Consider the following 20,812-nt stretch of genomic DNA (forward strand, 5'->3'; position numbering starts at 1 on the left):
AAGCCTTCCCTTCATCTGAGGCAGTGAAGGGTTAGCAGGCAGTGAGAGGTCCATTCTCTGTCATCTGTGTTGGGAGAGAGGGGCCACTGAGGTAGCATTTCAGCACCAGTCTATCCTCCCCAGAGAGGGACATGGGAGAAAGAAAAGGCATAGACTGGGGACACGGGACAAGCAACCTGCTCTTTGGGACCCTGATAAGGAGCTGGGATGAAGCAACAAACCCCCAGGTACACAGTGGACATGCGGGAAGAATTATTAATGGCGTAGCAAAGACATGAAGAGACTGAATGAGGAGAGAAGACCGGACGGAGAGCTCTCCGGGGCCAAGCCCACTCTGCCTCCTAACTCTTGACTAACTGCACGAGAAATGGGGGTGGGTGTAGGTGGGAGGAACGGCAGCCGAGGTGGGGGAAGGGGACCAACAGATCAACTTGGCGGGAACAAGCCACGAGAGAGGTAGCAATCTTCCATATAGGTTTTGGAGGCTAAGTGGTCCACGCACTGATGCTGTCACCAGGCTGTTCCCCATGGAAGAAGGGGCCATGGCACTCAGGGTGCACCCACGGAGAACGGACCTCACCTTGTCTGAATTTTGCTTCTTTCCTATACTCTTTGCCTAACTCTAGAGAAATGGGTAAAAGGAAAAGCAAGTTGTCCAACTGGAAACCCCGAGTCGAAAGGAAAGCTGGAGGAGGCAGTTCACTGCTGAAAGACAGTGAGGACCGAACGATGACTATGAGCTGATGCTGCCACGGGTCTTAAGCTCAGTCAGACAGGTGGGAAGTGGAGGGAAGGCAGAGCTGACGGGAGCTAGGAGCCCTTGGAGATGCCTGGAGTGGGAACGAGGGCATTCTTCTGGGTTTAACTGGTGCTGGTGGGGTGAGGACTGGCTGCTGGCGATCCAAACTGTGTAACGTGTGTTTCCTATGGGAGCTGGGCTGCATCTGCAGGTGTCTGGCTGGCTCAGGGAGGCTCCTGTCCCGGGGATGCTCAGCTTCTCTTCATTAGCCATTGGGAACCATCTCTCAGAGTTGACCTATCTTTTATCTTTTCGTCAAGGGGAGAAAGTTTAAACACACACTGGCTACTGGCACAATACGACACATGACACAGGGCACATGCTCAGTAAATATTTGTGGGGTAAACAAGTTAAAGGGGAGAGGAAACAAGAAAGGAAGCGGCAATCTGCCCCCCAACACTGTCTGTAGCTGTCTTCATCTATCACACCAGCACACACATATGGAGCAGCGGTCACTGCAGGGTTAATCCATTAAGTGGTTAGTTGGTTACAGTCCATACCTGTGGACCTAGCAGCACCCAGCTCTCAGTATCCAGGAAGCAGCAGCTGCCTCCCACCCCCATCACACAGTCACCAAAACCAGCCAAGAAAACACAGTCATGGGCACCAAAAGGTTAGGGAGATTCCAGGGCAGGAGGTTCATATCAAGTGGGTGAGTCTGTGCAGAGTTGCGAACCCTACGGTGAGGTGGAAAAGATCCCATCTCGGCCATCACACTCACTCCACACAAGAAAACAAGTCTGCAGGAGCCAGCCTGCGACCCTCCGGACACCTAATTCACCCCACAGCATACAGCACAAAGCCCCAGGGTCTGGGTGGACAGTGAGCATGTGCAGCAGGCAGATTAGCACAGAGCCCTGCTCTGGGCGTCATGGCACACTGGAATGTGACCGGAGAAAAGCTACAGCAGCACCCCATTTGTAGGATGTGGGCTCCCAAACCACAGAAGTATCTCGGGGAGGAAGCAGCGACTGGAAAGGAGCCATGTTCAAAGTCAATGAAAGGCTATACCCTCCCTGGAAGTCAGAGGGAGCCCCACCACCCAGTAAGATCTAAGAAGAGCCGAGTGCCGTGACTGGGGGGTCTGCAGCACCAGCATGTTGAATCCTCACGACCCATTTTGACAACACCACTTCTGTTTCCAGCAGAGGAAACTGCGTTTCTATGAAGTTGGCAGACTTGCCCCAAGCTCACAAGTTCACTCTGTTTTGGATTCTGAGCTGTGCCATGGGGGTTACTTTAAATTGACTCTCTGTCTGAAGCCGGAGATGCCACCTGCCCCCATTTCTGACGGGCAAATTCAGAACAGATTTCTAATAACCCCAAATCCAAAGGCCAAGAGGTGAAGGAGAAAGGCGTTTTGTCCTTGCGGACCTCTGTGGTCTATTTCCCTCACCAGCTAAGATCCCAGCTCTCCACGGTGGCAACTGATGAAGCTGGAGAAGAGGCTGGGGTGGGGATGAGGAGGCTGCAAGGCCTCTCAGCTGGATTCTTAGGGGTATGCGCATCTTGCAGAAGAATCAGGGTGACTAGTCGCTTTACAGAGAGACGAGAAGGCTGGAGCTAAAGGAAGGTTATGAGGAAACGTCGGCTGTGCAGGAGGGATCACATGGACACTTCAGGAAGAGAGCCTGGCTGGTGACTTTGGGAGCCCCTGTTCCTGAGGGAGGGTACCTAGTTTCTTTCCCTGGAGGAGACACAGGAACCAGTAACGACCAAGAAGGTAACTATTGCATCAAGTTCTGTGTGGTGAAAGATATCTCTTTAGATAGGACCGCTCTTCTCACCATGGAGGCAGGGATGCTACTGTCCATTTCCAGTCTTCAGTTTGGGGTGTACCCCGATACCGAGGAGGTTGGGATGTACCCCGATACCGAGGAACTCCAGAATCCAGGTGCCAGGCTCAAAGCTGCATAGATTCAAGAAAAGCTGCCTCTTGCAAGCTGTGGGGCTTCAGAGGACTCATGGATCTTCAGAGCCAGATGGTTGGTCAGGGGACATCAGGGCGCGACCCCACTTTAATCAAAATGGCTTGGAGGGTCGGATGAGGAACAGTTTCTGGCTGTCTTCTACTGAGAAAGGTCTAAGGTGCTGACGAACTTAGCCGTTCCCTCTCTCCGTGCCGCCTGCCGGCAGAACAATGGTTCGACACATCAGCTGTATCCGGGACCTTTGCCAAGCGCAGCTCTCTACGGCAGCCGGACCCGCATTCTCTCTGCTGTCTTCGGTTCTCAGAACTAAGAACCAGAGGCATGTGAGGCAGGCTTCCTGGCACCGCATCCATCGTTCTGGCCCTAGGAATGGCTGAGCAAAAGGTATGGGAGGGGGGTGGCGTCTCTCGGTCTAGAAATGTCTAGTGTGTCTTGCTGTTAGGAAAATTCTTCTATACATTTCACTCAAACCTTGCCTGCAATCGTTGCAGCTCTTTCCTCTTACCCAGTTCTTAGCGGAGCTAGCAATCTGGGCAGCTTTCACACCTCTAGTGTGCTCTAATATCCCTCTCTCTCCCTGTGGAGTACCTCTCCTCCTGCAAGTGTGCCTGCCTTTCTCTCCCGGGCTTCTCTTCAAATTCTCCGCATCTCCCTTAATTTAGAAACAGATGGCCTATATACGATCCAGTCCACACAAAACCTTCCCCTTTAAATCCAACAATGGGTTATATATTAACACTGTCAGTGTGCACAGCCGTTTAGCAGGCTACGGGCACACGATCCTCTTTAACTTTCACGACCGTCTTTGAGGCTAGTAATCGGCCTGTTTGGCGGAAGAGGAAGTCAAAGTTCGAAGGCATTAAATGGCTTGCCCCGTGTTACTTGGTGGTGTGTGCTGGAGACTGGCTTTGACGCAAGGCAGTACACCTCCACGTACACGCTAAAAACCACCGGATTTCAGGCCGGGACAAGACACAAGTGGCTTTCTCTGCCCATCGGAGGGGTTGGGGTGGCTTCTGGCCCGTGTCCAGAGGATGCCAGCTCTGTGCAGATCATCAGAACAGAACAAAAGGACCGGGTGGCCCTACTGCTAGAAAAGAGACATGCCACATCTCAGAGCCAAACAGAGCTGTACACTGGGCGTTTGTCACCGGCTGGCATCTCTGTGCGCCCAGGAAGAACTTCCTCACTTCCTTGTTTTTTCCTTCTTTCTAAAACCGTCAGCTTGGTTGTCCTGTGTTCAGTATGTGCCTCGTTTTAACTTTATGTCCTTCCCAGGAGCATCAGGCTATGCCAGCCATGTCCTGGTGCAGACTGAGGACCCAGGGTTCAGTCTCTATGTGGGCTCTGTTGCTTCCACAGTCCGAGTGATTCTCACAAATCTCACTTATTTTCTTCTTTAAAAAAAAAAAGCTGACCCCTGGAGACAAGCTGGGTTATGTATGGCTGAAATCACCCAGTCATCTCCCATGGATAAAACAACTACATCCCCTGCTTTACATAAAGCAAAGAACTGGAGCCAGGTGGCCTCCAAGGGCTCCGATATGTTCTGGATGTCAGAGCACTTCCTACAATAGATATTTGGGGTTCAATTTAGAAAAAGGCACATTCCACAGCAGTGCTCTGGGACTTTTTGACACAACAGTGGCTGGCCCCATTATCTTGAAAACAAATAATCCCCAGAATCTAACAAAGGCCCCAGCTTCCTTGGGCAGTAAATCTCTCTGGCAGATTCTCAGCGTGGTTTTTGCGGCTGGTGCCAAGTTGGAACCTTTGTTTTCCCTTGGCTCTCATTTCCTGTCCCATCCTCCACTCCAGACACTGATCATTGCTTATATTAGCCATCTCAGCAAAGACATTCCTACCCATTCGAGCTCCCAAAGATCCCCTTGGGGACCTGAACTCAGCTCAGAACCATAGCTGATGATGGGACCAGCTGCCTTGCCAAAGCCAGCGGATGCTGAGTCCAATGGCTGCTCAGGGAACATGAGGCATTCTTAAGCCACAGTGAGGGGAGGCTCAGGTGTGGAAATAGCCAGTTCCCCTATTAATCAGACCTAGCAGCCAGCTGTGGTTTGTTAGAAATACAAATCATTGTGATCGTCCCATGACTTGCGGACGTGGCTGGTGGGCACTGGATTTGCACACACTGCCAGAAAGGAGAAACGGTACAGAGGTCAGGGACAGCGAGGGACAACTTCATTCATACTTACCTGGAAAGAGAACTCTGGCCTGGATTCTTAATCTCATTTTCTAGGCAAACCTTAAATCTTTTTTAAAAAAAGATGTACATATTTTTATTTTACATATATGCGTATTTCACCTGCATGTACGTAAGTGCACCGTGTGCCGGCCTGATACCTGTGGAGACCAGAAGAGGGTGTCGGAGTCCCTGAAACTGGAGTTACAGATTGTTCTAAGTCACCATGTAGATGCTTGAAATTAAATCAGGATTCCCTGCAAGAGCAGTCGGAGCTCTAAACTGCTAAGCCATCTCTCCAGCCCTCTAGAAAAACTCGGAAGACATATGGGACCTGGCTGAGATGCAATACTCTCAGGAAGTAAAGTGCAGTTACAAAGAGGCAATTCACACCCAGACACTGAAGGGTTAACTCAATGAAAGCTGTCTGTGCTCTTTACACTACCAGTGGGAGCTGGACCTCCCGTTTCCTCCTAACTGTGGACTCCATTATCAAACCTCATCTGTTACGGTTAAGTCTGAAATGTACCCCTGCCCTGGTCCATGCTTGTTCCCCAGCTCACGGTGCTGTTTTAAGGGCGGGTGAACCGTTCAGGAGGTGAGATCTAGCTGGTAAGAGTAGGTAACTAGAGGTGGGCCTTTGAAGGGCACCTTGGTTCTTGCCTTGCTCTCTGCTCCCTAGTCTGCTGTGATGTGAACAGTCTCTACATATACTCCTGCCGATAGTGAATGGAGCTACGGTGCCTGCTTCCCCCACTGTGAAGGACCAAAACGCTCTGAAACTGTAAACTGACGTAAAACTCTGACCTCTCAAGTTGTTTCTCAGATAATGTGGACACAGGGATGCAAAAGTCCAATTTCCATCCATCTGTTGCTGATCCTTAAGTCGGCAGAGTCCTCTGTGGAGATCTACCCTGCTTTATTTGCTAAATTCTTAGAAGGTAGTTTTGAGACTAGCACATTGGAAGGACAAGGAGGAGACACTTCCGATATGAGCCACCCCAAACTCCCGCGCTGGCCACCTTGCTCCAGGTGGGCAGTGTCCTGAGGTGTCCCTTCGGCACCTTGCCTGGCCAGCTGTCCGCTCTGCCACCCAGCAGGGGTTAATGTCACCGTATCAGTTCAAGTTAGCCAAAGTGGATTAGGTAGGACAGGAGAAGTTACTCCCCGGACTCACCACTGTATATGTCAGGGTGGTTTCTTAAGGACGAGTCATTATAGGGGTTGTCTGCAATAAACAAAAGAGGGTGAGCAAACAGGGAGGCCCAGAGCAGCTGTGGGCGCAAACATGAGGAGGAGGAAGAGAACAGAAATGCAAAGCCACATCGCAACCGAGGAGAGAGCCCTTTGGGGTTTTGCCAAAGAAAATGGTGCACGCGGAAAAGGAACGCGCTTGGTAGGGAACAGGCAACACAAAGCAGCTTGAAGGGAAACGAAACGGTTAAATCCTGCGAAAGAAGGCAACAATAAAACGGGGTTATATTGGAAGTAAAGGAATGAGGCTCGAACTCTGCTTGGTCCGTCGCTATTTTGAACAAAGGAGGGAAGGATTAGTGTCTTGCAGGTCTTGTGGCTGGTTCTGAACCAGCTTCTCCCCAGTCCCCAGGACTCCACGTCAGACCAGCTAGAGAAAAAGGAGTGTTAGTGAGACCTGCGGAGGACAGCAAAGCCCCGCCTGGCTGCAGGGGTAGGTGTGTGTGTGTGTGTGTGTGTGTGTGTGTGTGTGTGTGTGTGTGTGTAGGTGTGTGTGTGTGTGTGTGTGTGTGTGTGTACATACAGTAAGACAGTCATCAGCAGAGAGGAACAGAGGGCCCTTTGCAGAGCCCAGCAAGAAGAGGATTCTAATCTGACCAGGTGGGCATCACTTGTAGACCCTGCCAGACATCTGCTGGGAAACCCTGGTGGAGGTTCCTGAAGGGGAATTTGAGTCAGGGCAGGAAGATGAGGGGATGAACCCTACATCTGAGACTAGAGCTCTCTAGACAGCATGGGAACAGGGACTTTCTTTTCCTCCCCTGCCCCCAAGTCAGAGTTTCCCTGTAGCTTTAAATCCTGTCCTGGAGCTCAATCTGTGGACCAGGCTGGCCTTGAACTCACAAAGATCCACCTGTCTCTGCCTCCCAAGTACTGGGATTAAAGGCGTGTGCCACTGCCGCCTGGCAGGGACTTTCTTTCAAAAGCAAGATCAGTGGCTGCCCTTGCAATGTCAGGCGATTAAAGCCCTTGGTCCTTCAGTCTTCATGAAGACATTTTAGAACATAAACACACCACTCTACTCAGGTAGCTTTTCACTCTCTACCTATACCCTTGAGGGCTCACGTTCTGACAGTACCCACGGAGGAGGGAAGCCAAGTAGATAACCCAGAGAGCCAAGACACAGTCCAACTTCCAGGGGAGGGCAGTGGCTGTGTTAGAACATTTGCATATTTAAAGACAGATCAGATCCCATCACAAGTAATTATAAGAGGGTATGTGAACTCTTCTCTGGGCTCGGCACTGAATTGCACCCCCAATCTGCTTTACAGCCAGCAATGGGAAGATTTTGCCTCTCAGAGCTGCTTCTCCTCACTGGGGTTGGCTGAGAAAGACCTCGCTGCTTTGGAAGTCAGTTTGGATGCCCTGGCTGGAAGATGGGAACTGATCCACAGCAGAATGAAGGGGTAGGTGGTGGTACCAGGTAGTGGATGCTGACATAGTGCTTAGGAGAGAATGTCCGTCCCCCGGGAGAGCACAGTGGCAGGCTCAGCCGGAAGGGGCCCTTCTCTCTCATTCCCATGGTTCCAGGTGGAACAGGGTCTTTCTCTCTTCCAGGGAAAGACCCTGCGCACAGCCAACTTCACTGCGGCTTTGGCAACATGTGGAAGAGATCCAGGGAGATTCTGTCCTTGAGGAATGCCATCTGACACTAGCAGGGAGTGTGGAGTGCACTCCATTGTCTGCCCTGGCAGATCCCATCCTCCCTAACCAGGGTGCTTCTTATGGCAGCAGTAGAGACCTTGTGCCTGTCACACTATGGACAAAGTCACAGATGGGTCTTTATTGGCCTGACTCTCCTGGTTATCTTTTACTTCATCCTAAAACAAGTTAAAAATGACTTTTAGGTTGCCTGGTATTTTGTTATACACACACACACACACACACACACACACACACACACACACACACACACACACGTACACATGCACACATGTACAAATAAATGCATGTATCTTTCTCCCCTTCCTTTGATGCGACTAATAAGAACAGTGTAATGAGACTGATTTTGTCCCCAAAGGCAGAATACAGGCAGACTGCTTGGCTTCCCATCCAGACCTGGTTCTGGTTCTGAAGGAGGTAAAGAAAGCCCATGCCCTTTCTAGACAGGAAAGTCAACAGAGCCCAACTGTGCTATTTTAAGAAACTGTGCCCAATTCTAGACTGGCTCAGATGCCCAGAACTTGCTTCCAGCCAAAGCTGCTCTTGGGAGAACTCCAGGAGGCTGGCAGGGTTCTGTTCAGGTTACCAAGAGTTGTTCTTGTCATTGGGAAGAGTTTCCAATGGGCCGGGCAACTCAGAGTGAAGCAGAGACAAGCATCCCTTACATCCTCTGGAGAAAAGGATGCTTCTGGAAAGTTCCATTGCTAAGTGTCATTTAACCTGAACATGCTCCCAGACTCTGCACACAACAGCAGACACCTCGCTCCGGCCCTTAGCAGTAGGCTGACTGCCAGCATCACCCTTTCTAGGGGGACGTGAAGGCTGTGCAGGGTCCTCCTCCTGACAGTTCTCCTCCTTCTCATCCAGCCCTGTCCGGGATGAGGTCACGCAGAGGGCCTGGGCAGACCACACTGTCCTCCTTCATTCAGCCAGCTGGCAGATAGCCACCTGAAGTCATCTGAGGAGGCCCAGCAGGAGAATCAACTTCCTTTCCCAGGGTTCTCCTGGGGTGGGTTCAGGAGTCAGAAAACCAGGGCCTCTGCAGTATCTGGCAGGGCTCCTTGTGGGGCATGAGCAATCCCAGGGCTGTCTGTCCCTTCATGGGAGACAACACCCACTGGCAAAGGCGTACCACAGAGCAGGAGGCAGGTGGCCTCCAGAGGGAAAGACTAGCAAGAAAAGAAAGCAAGGTAGAGGGAGAAAGAGCAGAGAAAAAATGAAAAGAAGAAGAAAATGAAAGAAAAAAAGGAGGAAGAGACCCTGAGAAGTAAACAAGAGGAAGTGTCTCCTGAGGAAAGGGATGAGGCTGTGTTGATGCTGTGGTGCATCTGCCCATCACCAGCATAGATGAAAGGGATCTCTGCCAGTGCTGAACAAGCCCACCCAAGGCATTCCCTAGGGCAGCGTCAGCCCCTGGAGGCAGGCCTTGGGCAGCCAAGGCTCAGCCTCATTTTGACCTGTGGTACTCCTGGCATGGCATCCTCACTTTCCTCACCATCCACAGCACATCGCTGACAATGACATTCATAGCACGAGTCAGGCAGATTCGAGACTCTTTAGAAGGTCCGCGTCCGTGGTGTAAACAAACTCAGGCGACATCTTGAACAAGCTGAGGACTGTAGCTGAAACTCCTGCCTGACTTGTCCTGGCGTGACTCTGGAGAGAGCCACCACCCACTGTAGGGGCCCAGGGAATGCTAATTTGCTTTTGTGTTAGCCAAAACCAATCAGGGGGTAAAAACGAACCCCCACGAAGTGAAACATAAACCTGCAGTTTATAGACACAGCATGGCCATGTGGCCCAGCAAATACGTATTACAGAAGGAAACACAATTTATTCCGGCGTGTCCACTGGTCCTAGACTCTTTCGCACCAGCTTTCTTCTAGAAACAAACGCAACCAATGACTAGAAATAAAAGGAAGACGCCGAGTATACCATAGACATTTCTATCTGATGGTCACTTAAAGTCATCTCCAACTCCAGGAGCATTTGAATGAGAGCTGAGGGCTCCAGGGAGCCCAAACCTGCCGAGGTAAGACAGGGCTGCACCTTGGTACATGACTCTGATTCCAACCAAAGTGCAAGCCCTGGCTTAGCAGAGGACCAAGTTTGACCCGAGACTTCTGCATCCAGAGATGCTGCACAGGGCAGTGGCAGTGGCTCAGGCACAATGAGCCAGAGAGGATTCCGGGCCAGCCACGGGTACGCATGATGTGTGGGCTTAGGGCCTGCGTCCTGTGGCCCCCAGCCCTGAGCAGGACCTGCACTTACTGGTAAGGACCTTGAGGGTGAAGGGGTTCTTCTGCTGGATGGTGTGGGTGAAGTGGAAGCGTGCATTGCAGCTGTAGTCGGTCTGCATGTCCTGCAGCATGACGTTGGAGAAGTATAGGTCCCCATTATGGCCCTGGGAGACACGCTTGTCCTGAGTGATGGGCTCCATGGCTGTGGGGAAGCAGAGGGGTGACAGGTTAGCAGACGGACTCAACGATAATCATCTCTGCTGTGTAGGAGACCAGATGGGGGCTGGAGCTTGCTACTCCTCCCAATCCTGCAGCAGGACGTGTCCGCTCCTTATAGCAAAGTGAAGGGCTGAATACATCCAAGGGGGTACATTTAAACCCAGATGGACATGTTCCCTTTGCCCAGGCTCTGTGACCACACTTTTCTAATTTCAGTTCATGCCACAACCTGGCTGACCTGAAGGCCAGAGGGAGAGAGCGCAAGCCTTTGCTCGCCCCCTGAGTCAGGGGTCAAGTGCACACCAAGCACAGGGAACAACCAGTACTCCTTCATCCTCAGACCTCAGTACCCAGCTGGTGCCAGAGCACACAAGGGCTCTCAATTGTGTGTTAAGTGCGTCTGAACTTGGCCTTGTTGCGCTTAGTCAAAATTTAGCCATCCTCAATTATAATCGGGACTTTTATTTTGTTGACAATTACAATTGTCAGATGTATGCTGACGGATGATGCACACTGTCGATTTTAAGAGGTTTTAGAGTTTTTAGAGATCTTCCAGTTTTAGAGATGGTAAGACACAGGACAGAGGATGAACAGCATAAGAGTGGCCAAGGATGTGACATCGCTGTATTTTTCAGAAACTGGTGCTAACATTCAGGGTCAGCGCTTCAAGCTGTCAGGTCTGTTGACCTGCACTCAGCCTGATCGACTTCCTGTTCCCACACTGCTTCTTCACGTCAGTGATGCCAACTGTCCCTCAACAGGTGCTCGCTTCTTCCAATCACTCCTCAAAGGTCTGCTGAGGGCCTGCTGTGTGCCAGGTCCCACGTTCCAGGGGTTGGTGAAAGAGAGACAAACCTTCAGGACAACAGGACCGAAGGAAGAGGTGGTGTGGAGAGGAGAACGCACTGGGGAGGAAGGGCCGGGCGGCAGAAGGGACCTTGTCCTCTTGGGAGTCCTGAGCCGAAGCCTGAGGTCTGCATGTCTGTGTCAGGCACAGAAGACAGAGATGCTGCAAGGTCCTGAGAAGCGGGAGGAGTGTGCCTGAGGCTGAAATGGCATGGTCTAGCCCAGAGCTGAAGGGCGTAGGGATGAAGGGGAAGGGCTGGAGGGGCAGAGGAACCGGGTCATGGAGGAGACTGTCCCAGGTAAAGGAGTCTGGGCCTGTCCTGAAGCAAGAGAGGAACCAGGGAGAGCATTCAAACGAGGCTACCTGATCCCGTTCTTAAAGAAGACCTGTGATGAATGAGATTTAAACCAGGTGGAAGCTAACAGGGCTCTGGCTGAGGAGATATGAGTGAGGAGAGAAAGAAGAGGGCCATGAGAGGTGCCATGGACCCGACTCAGCGACAAACAGGATGAAATAGGTGAGAGAAGAGGGTCCGAACTCACCCACCCACGGACAGCCAGGCATCCTTCCCCACAGACGTGAGGAGGCAGAGAGGGACGATGGCCGTGTACAAAGATGGCCGTGTACAAAGCCACCCTCTCCTGGCTGTACTGCCTCCCCGCACAGCCTCATCGGAAACAGGCTGGACAGTCAGGGTAGACGGACTGACAGACGGTAGGCAGGTAGGTAGATGGATGTATAGGATAATGGATGGGTGTCTAGACAGAGGGGTGGATAGATGGACGGGGAGGGAGGGACAGAATGAGGGACAGACAGGTGGGCATAAAGGGTGAGGGGAGGGGAGTCCAGGGAGATGGGCAGGGAGTGAGAGCCAGAGCTCAGGGCAGGGCCAGGGTGGGGGGCGGGAGGGCTCATCTCTCCTCTGAAAGTGCTCCCTATTATTTTAATTGAAAACGTGGAAAAAACCGAAGTCTTTGCAGAGCTGGCTGAGCATCGGTCCACGACGGATCCGGAACCCTCTCTGGGTGCTGTTGCCTGGTCTCCTGCTCCACGCTCTATCTCCCTTCACCACCCATGGAAAACGTCAGTCTCCAACTCCCCTTCCAACTTCCGAGGGTGGGGACAGGAGTAGAACCAGACGGATCCAAGATGAAACAAGACTCTTAGCCCAGGTTATCCTCTTGAAAACACTTGCTTTCTCCTTCTTTTGTTATCCTTCACCTTCATCAGTGCAGGCACCAAGGACTTCCTGCGTGTGTGGCCCAGCTCTGAACAATCCTTACCTCTACCCCACCTCCCTCACGCACACGCGGATGGCGGTTCTTTTTCCAGAAGAGGGAGCAGAGGCTCAGAGCGGCTGCTTTTTTTTTGTTTTGTTTTTGTTTGTTTGTTTTTGTTTTAGAGACAGGGTCTTTTGGTGCAGCCTTGGCTATCCTGAAATTTGCTCTGTACATCAGACTGGCCTCAAACTCACGGAGATCCGCCTGCCTCCCCCACCCCCCATGCCCCACCCAAGTTCTGGGATTAAAGGCGTGTGCCACCTCCACCCAGCTAGCTTTGAAGCACCTTGCTCATGGCCACACAGTAATATCAGCCTCTCTGCATAGCTGTTTTGCACCACGTGACCACTTCACATCTGCTTCTCACTAAGGGGTTTGTTGTTGTTATTTTGTTTCTTGTTTCGGTTTAAGATTCAGGGGAAGTCCGCCATGGTGGGGAAGGCTTGGCAGAAGCATGGGGCGGCTGGTCATCCAGCATCCACAGCCAGGGAGCAGAGACGCAGGATGCTGCCCGGCTTGCTGTCTCCATTTTACTTAATCCGCGATCCCAGCCCATAAACTGGTTACCACCTATATTTTTGGGTGTTTTTTTTTTTTTTTCATTTTAATTAACCTACCTAGAGATCCCTTACAGACAGAGATTTGTCTCCAAGATCATTTGAGAGCCCGTCAAGTTCACAGTTAACATATTAACCATCATACCTCCCATTCAACCCACCCACCACAGGCCCTGGAGCTGGGCTCTCGGTGAGGCCAGGCTTCCATACTTACAGCTGCTCATCCAGAAGATGACCGGGGACGGGAGGCCAGGTGGGGGGTTGCACTGCAGTGTCAGGGGGGCCCCCTCTTGAACCACGACAGGGTCTAGGTTTTCCTTGGGCCACAGGGGAGATTCTGAGGAGAAACAGAGGAAGGGGGGAGTGAAGCTGATGGCCAGAGCCTGGCAGGCTCAAGAGAAGGGGAGATGGGAAAATTGGGGAGGCAAGAGAGAGGACATAGAGAGTGGGTCTTGAAAGGAGGGAGAGGCTTTTTGTGACACTGGACGCTCGTCTTCAGACGGCCTCTCCTCTCCCCTTCTCCAGTGCTCGGAGTAGCTGGTAAGGGTGTACCGGCCAGTCTGGGAGGTTTCTTTCCAGGAATCTTTCTGGGGTCGAAGAGGACAGAGCCTCCCCCACACCCCCTACACACCAGGGAGCCAGCACCAGCCCCGTCCCGGGCACTCACTGGACACCTGCAGGCGGATCCGGTTGCTAAGCGCAGTGCCGAATTTGTTTCGGGCAAAGCACTGGTATTCCCCTTCATATTCCTCAGGTCGTCCACCGCTGCGGAAGTCGATCACCAAGGTCCCAGACCTCCTCCTCATGGACACCCGTGGGTCCTTGGCAATATTGAAGAACCTGCTGTTTCGAGTCCAGTGAAAGCTGTGGATGACAGGGGCCAGATCAACCGTATGTGAGGGCTGGAATAGGTCAGTTCCTAGTGCCCGGCTCCGTGGCAGACTTCTACTCCATCACCTCATCTCTATGCCAGTGGACCCAGTCCTGGCTGGGAAGAGCTACCTGATATGCTTGGGAGAATGCAAAGGCCCAGGTCATGCCTGCCGGGACTGTACACACTGTGAGTGCAGTTACTAGCTAAGGCTGGCTATGAGTAGTAGGTACCCAGCTTCTCCAGTGGGTTCTGTTCTGTGGGCACATAACTCAGGGGTATGTTGTAGAATATTATTTTAAGATGTGTTACATTTGCTGATGCCGTGAAACATTTGTTTAATGATGCAAAGACGTGTTGCATTCTTTTATGTCGCATTTGTTTAACTCTGTGAAGCTGTGATACTTTGCCTGTCTAAAACACCTGACTGGTCTAGTAAAAAGCTGAACGGCCAATAGCAAGGCAGGCAGAGAGAGAATAAATAGAAGGAGAAATCTGGGAAGAAAGGAAGAAGGAGCAGGAACAAGGAGAGGAGGACAGCAGGGGCCAGCTGCCTAGCCACCCAGCCACCCAGCCACGCAGCCACATAGCCACCCAGCCACGCAGCCACACAGCCACACAGCCAGCCATGGAGTAAGAGTGAAAGTAAGATTACAGAAGTAAGAAAAGGAAAAAACCCAGAGGCAAAAGGGAAACAGGATAATTTAAGGAAAGCTGGCAAGAAGCAAGCCAAGCTAAGGCCAGGCATTTATAATTAAGAATTAAGCCTCCGTGTGTGACTCATTTGGGAGCTGGGTGGAGGGCCCCCACAAAGAGCAAAAGAGCAAAAGAGTAAAAAACAACCAACAACAGGGACAGACAGTGGTTTCTTAAAAAACAAAGCAGAACCAGCTGCTTTCTTTACCCACTGACATTCCTGGGCTCCTCCTAAGAGTTCAAACTCCTTATTTCACCAACCCACATGTGCCAAGGTGCCACCTCTCTGCTCTGCCACGCCTTAATAGTGCCATTTGCTCTGAAGACAGCATGGGCAGCAGAGGCTGCCTGTTCCAAGGTTGACAAGTGCTTCTTGGGGACCATGGGACAGCAGCGTGGGGACCATGGAAGGGCAGCTTTGGATGAACTGGCAGGCTAATGACATAGAGCTGGAAAGAGCCTAAACTATCCCCCTGGGCCTGGGGCGTGGAGGACTCAACAGCAGAGCACTTGCCTAGAGCACGTACAAGAATCTAAGTTCCACCCTTCATATGAAAGAGGAGGAAGAAGAGGAGAGGAGGAAGGATGAAGGCATCATCATCACCATCATCATCAACAACAGCATCACCACCACCACACCATCATCATCATCATCATCATCATCACATTCTCAGCTTGTCCTGGAAGGATGTCGCAGCCAGCCACACACATTCTTGGCTCCCTGTTCTGTTGGTAAAGACACAGCAAGGTGCAAGAACAGCAATGGCTGCTGAGCGTCCTCGTCGCCACAGAGGATCCATGTGGGAAAGACCGGTCTTAGAGGCATGGTCACTAGTGTTCTGACTGGCCTTAGAGGGTGACTCCCACTGGGGGTGAGGGAATCCCTGCTGGTTCTGGGTGCATCATTCCTGGTTTGACTGTCTCACACGAACCCGGCGGCAGAGTGAACTTCCACCCTGCCTTGTCTCCCTGATGCTGGACACACACTGCCACTTTGAAACCGGAACACATTATTTAACATTTTCACTTTGCCAGGCTATGCCATTTTTCAGAAACGGATCTGGTCTTGGTGGTCAAGGAGTGGGTCTAAACCCTGGTTCAGTCAAGCTGGTGACTGGTAGGAAGGGTGTTTAAAATCACCCTCTCTCCTCAGGAAGACACTGGCCCTGCCACAGAGGAAGAGGGGCGGATGAATCAGACCACATAACAGCACAAAAAAGTCCAGATAGGACAGGTTTCTCCTTCTTGTCTACTGACCTCGAATTTGAGACAAGCAACAGAATGAAAGCCTTGAGTTAGCTAGGAAGAGGGACTTCCTGAAAGCTGAACATGGGGTGGATGATGGTCACACAGGGCAGCACAGCATGTTACACCAAAAGTCTGAAAATAACATCGAGCTGTGTGTCTAGTGGCACACACCTGTAACCCTAGTACTTAGGAAGGGAGACTGGGGCAGGAGAGTGATGAGTTTGAGGCCAGCCTGGGATACACACCGAGAATCCAGGGTCTCACTGCGACAGAAACAAGCATGTTAATGTCTTCATCCTGGTTTCCTTGTGAGGTAAATTTCCTACTTTGCTAAAACGGGTAAAAATCCCACAAATACAAGGGCAGTTCTGGTTTTTTCCAGAAGAGGCAATGGAGGCCTAGAGCTCCGAAGCAATGTGCTCACGACCACACAGTAACATCTGCCTCTCTGCACAGCTGTTTTGAGCCACGTGGCCACTTCACATCTGCTTCTCACAAGCTGGCCCTCCTGTGTGGCACCTGGTAAACGTCAATGGATGTTGTTTGGATGGATGAACCAGACATTTAAAAAAAAGATTTGTTTTACCTTGAATTATGTATGGGAGTATGTGCAGGGGTATGTGTGGGTATAGAGGGGTATGTGCTGAGGTGTGTGTGGGGGGATATGTGGGGGGTATGTGTGTGTGGGGAGGATGTGTAGGTGTGTGTGGGGGTATGGGGGGTATGTGTGTGGAGAGGATATGTGGGGCTTATGTGTGTGTGTGTGGGGGGGGGTATGTGCACTCGATTGCCTGTGGAGGTCAGGTGCAGTGGATGCTCCTGGAGCTGGAGTTACAGGTGACGAGGATGCTTGGAACTGTGCTCAGGTCCTCTGCAAGCTCTGTGCCAACTTTTCAGTTTGCTTGCTGTAAGTATGACCAAGAGGTGGGTCAGGTCAAGGGTGACTTTTCAGGTCCCTCTCCTCCACTCACCTGGGGGCAGGATTCCCTTTAGCTTCACATTCAATCAGGATGTTATCACGGGGGTCCACGATGTGGTCCTTCACTGACTGCTTGGTGATCGTTGGGGGCTGGGTCACTGCAACAGGACACATATGGGTCAGAACTGCAAGGACCTGCCCCAAACTTGGTTTAGGGAGGGGCTAGAGTCAAGAGCACCAGGAGCCATCGGGGCAAGCAGGCAAGGCAAGCAAGCAGGTATGAGTGGTACCCTGTTCTAAAGATGCAGCTTCTCAAACAGGCTTGCAGGATGGGGGTGGATGTCAAAGGAGGAGCATAGGAACCCCTTTAAGAAGGTCCAGTCTCGGGGTTGCGGACTTAGCTCAGTGGTAGAGCGCTTGCCTAGCAAGCGCAAGGCCCTGGGTTCGGTCCTCAGCTCCAGAAAAAAAAAAAAAAGAAGGTCCAGTCTCCCTCTGAGCAACTGAAAACCAGGCTTTGTTTCATCCAGGCTCATACACCAGTGCCCAGCACATTGCACAGGGCACAACAGATCCTGCTAAGTGTGTGCTGAGTGGGTACAGGAACGAAAGCAGGCTATGACTGCAAAACCCAGGGCTGTGATGGTTCTGAGCCACGAGTCCCAACAGACGGCCAGACTGCTGAGGCCGCAGCCAAAAGAGGCTTCAGGCCCTTAGAGCTTCTCAAGGGCTTCCCTGTGTACCAGCAAGCTGGTGTTCTGCCCAGGGGTGCAGTGCCAGCCACCAGTGGATGAAGGAGCTGCAGACGCTGTGGAGTATCCCAGCTGCCATCCATAGACCTTCCTCTGAGCACCTACCCAGCCCCCGTGTCCTGGGGACATCATCTTCCATTCGCAAAGGACTCACGATACTAGGCTTGAGCAGCACCCGCAGGCAAGGAAGAGGCCACTGGTGCCAAGCCCTGTTTCCTCAGCTGGCCATTTCCCAGACCCTCCTCCCCCCTCCAACCCCCCAGAGGCTCAAGGGCATGGAGGCACACGGGGCACTTACGCTCATTCTGAATGCTTGCTGTTAGTTCCAGTGGGTTAGCATTGGGAGGGGAAGAGAAGGAGAACACTGTTATTGCGCACAATTGGTAGGGCATCCTCTTGCCCTAGCATACAGGGTTGGGGTCGGGAGACATGGGAACAGCACTGGGCATGGGGTTTCCCCCAGATGCGGAGCTTGGCAAGAGAGCCAGGCAAGGTTGGAGAACAGACCCAGCAAATACTTCATGGAAAAGATGTATCACCAGGGAGACCGAGACTACACAGTAGGGCAGGACCAGTAACCAATGGAGATGCCACCAGGGATGTCCAAATGTCCCCAAATGATAACGCTGCCCGAAAGGGACCCCTCAGATGCTTCCTCGTATCTGATACCATTGAGGGATGTGGGAGCCTTGGTGCACAGGGTCAGCATGGAGATGCTGGGGAACCAGTAGATGAGTGGACTTTAACCACTTGTAAGGGACAGGGGCCTAACGTACAGAAGCGCTGAGGGCCCGGCATCCCATTCCTTTATTATACTGTTTCTCTCGTACACAAAACCATGTTCTATAAAAGTCCTGTTCCTGGCTGACAGGATCCCGGCATGTGGCCAAGGCCACCACCACTCCTTCTTGTGTCTTCCACAAATGGGACAAAGAGGTAGCGGTACACATCCTCTCCAGCCACGTCTGAGCACACGGGCCGTGCGCACCTGCGGCACACATCCTCACCAGCCGCGTCCAAGCACACGGGCCGTGCACAAGTGTGCTCCTGCTTCTCACACGCCACCCAGCAGACGAATCACTGCAGCTAGAGAAGATGCAGGCTCTGGCTGGGATGGCCCGCTGGAGATCTTCCACTCACTTTGTTGCTTTCTTTCAATGCTGGGGGTGGAACCCAGGCAAGTGCTCTACTACGGAACCTCATCCATTCCAAGTCCTACATTCCTGACAAAGGCCTACGAACTGTGTGCCCTGGGTAGCACAGTGGAAAGACGTGGAAAGCAAGCCTTGGTGCAAACAGATGTGGAGAAAAGACAAGCGATGTCTCCAGGACTCTTCGGTGTCTTTTCTTAGGATACCACGAGGAAGCAACATGACATCCTCATGTCACGCCAGTGCAGGGGTCAGGCATGCACGGGCACCGTGGGCTTCCTTTTTCAGAGTGAGTGCTGTTGGGGAGAGCAGGAGGTAGGGGGCTTTGGGGCAGAGTCATGGTGACCTCGATGTCTTCCCACCAGAGTGAAGAGACTTGGAGGAGGAGGAGGTGGAGGCTCAGAAAGGGCAGCCTGCAGAGCCAGGGCTCACCTAGGCCCGAGGGAGTCACAGAAGCAGAGCAAAGGACATGGAGAAGGGATGGTATGTGGCGGGAATGAGCCGGCCACCATGCAGGCTGTCAGCAAGGGAAAGTCTCCATGGTATGGTCTTTATAGGGGTTCCATGAGCAACGTGGTGTGGGCCTCAGAGCAGTGGAGGGACATTCTGCTTTGTGCTTGTCCGGGTCTGCCTGGGCTGGAAACAAAGGAATGAAAAGCCCGAGGAAAGGCATGAGACTCTGCACACGGGCTTTGCACGCAGACTGTGCACACGGGCTCTGCACGCGGGCTCTGCACACAGACTGTGCACACGGGCTCTGCACGCGGGCTCTGCACGCAGACTCTGCATGCAGACTGTGCACACGGGCTCTGCACGCGGGCTCTGCACGCAGACTCTGCACGCAGACTGTGCACACGGGCTCTGCACATGGGCTCTGCACGCAGACTGTGCACACGGGCTCTGCAAGTGGGCTCTGCACACAGACTGTGCACACGGGCTCTGCACGCGGGCTCTGCACGCAGACTCTGATGCAGACTGTGCACACGGGCTCTGCACGCGGGCTCTGCACGCAGACTGTGCACACGGGCTCTGCAAGTGGGCTCTGCACGCAGACTGTGCACACGGGCTCTGCACATGGGCTCTGTGGTACTTTTGGCTGCAACACTTTCCCCTGTCTTTAGCTTTCCTGCCAAGACCAGGAAGTCTATAAAGACCCAAGGCCGGTGGGGCTCGCACAGGCGGAGACGCGGGAGGGAGAGGGCCAGTCTCCAGACAGCTAGGACTGGCACTTAAAGCACGTTCCTTTCGACCACCGGCTGGGCTCTGGCTTCATTTCAGGACACAATGGTGCCTCTTGGTCCTCATGTACCCTGCTCCCGGGCTCTGGCCCCCTTCCACGGCATCTTGAATTCAAGGAGGGGTGGTCACATGACTACGGTCCTGGGGACGCGGGCTCTGGAGACAGAATGGGTACTAGCTTCCCCAGAGATTGTTGCAGAGCTTTCAAAATCCATCCTTAGTGGGCGAGTGACACCGTTGTCCTTGACATTGTGGACAAAGGAAAGTGGAGATACTTCATCCTAGAACTGGCTGGTCGCTGACCCCAGCCCCGCCTGGGTAAGGGCTTCTTGAGCATCTCCTTGCCTAGCGGGACAATGGCATCTCAGTCACCACCCTGCTCCCAAGGGAGCAGGGCCAGAAGGAAGCCAGAAGACAAGCTGCCATGGAGAGAAGTTAATGGGGACAACCTGTCTGTCAAGGACAGCAGGGCTCTTCTCCGTCACCCCACCACACGCCCTCCTTTCCTTTCACGAAACTTTCTGTCTGACGATGTCAGAGAATGAGTTTGGTCTTTTGGCTTCCAAGCAGGAGAAACTGGCCCTGTAATCCATCTCAGTGGGGGTGAGCAGGTGCCTGTCCTGGCTCCAGGGCTCTGCCTTCAGGCCCCTCTTTTCTTTCTGGGCTCTGGCAGTTAGTGGATCTCTGGGCTCCATCCTGGGAGGATGGAGGATGTGGGGTGAGCGTGTTACTGAGGCCATCCCATATGAGGGTGGGGAGGAGCATCTCTCCATTCCGCTGTCCTCTTCTGTGGGCTCCTAGGAGAAAATCCTGAATCCTCTTGAGTGGAAGGAGAATGGAAGTACAGGCAAGCGTCCAGAAGACTTGCTTTTTGGCAAGGCCATTCTGGCTGATGCGGTGACCCATCACTTTTTTTTTTTTTTTTTAAGGTCATGCTGTTCTCCTCTGGG

General features: G+C 52.5%; 1 protein-coding gene across 20 annotated transcripts in view; it reads right to left on the reverse strand.

Moving 5' to 3' along the window:
* Nfasc (neurofascin) overlaps positions 1-20,812 on the reverse strand; it is a 178,223-nt gene that overhangs the window by 59,076 nt on the left and 98,335 nt on the right. For 8 of the 20 annotated variants that reach the window (XR_001576149.3, XM_076547375.1, XM_015986752.3 and 5 more), the window contains exons 4-9: positions 17,771-17,788; positions 16,776-16,881; positions 13,657-13,853; positions 13,204-13,326; positions 10,118-10,288; positions 6,108-6,158 (exon numbers count right to left, since the gene is read on the reverse strand). Coding sequence is in view for 18 of the 20 variants with exons in the window: in XM_076547375.1 (XP_076403490.1) it covers positions 6,108-6,158; positions 10,118-10,288; positions 13,204-13,326; positions 13,657-13,853; positions 16,776-16,881; positions 17,771-17,788 (666 nt within the window). In the remaining 2 variants the exon portion in view is untranslated. The remainder of the gene's footprint in view (positions 1-6,107; positions 6,159-10,117; positions 10,289-13,203; positions 13,327-13,656; positions 13,854-16,775; positions 16,882-17,770; positions 17,789-20,812) is intronic. The other 12 variants (XM_042258141.2, XM_006993240.4, XM_006993241.4 and 9 more) reach the window with 3 other exon arrangements.

Source organism: Peromyscus maniculatus, chromosome 11, assembly GCF_049852395.1.
Source record: "Peromyscus maniculatus bairdii isolate BWxNUB_F1_BW_parent chromosome 11, HU_Pman_BW_mat_3.1, whole genome shotgun sequence".
NCBI classification, from domain to species: Eukaryota; Metazoa; Chordata; class Mammalia; order Rodentia; family Cricetidae; genus Peromyscus; species Peromyscus maniculatus.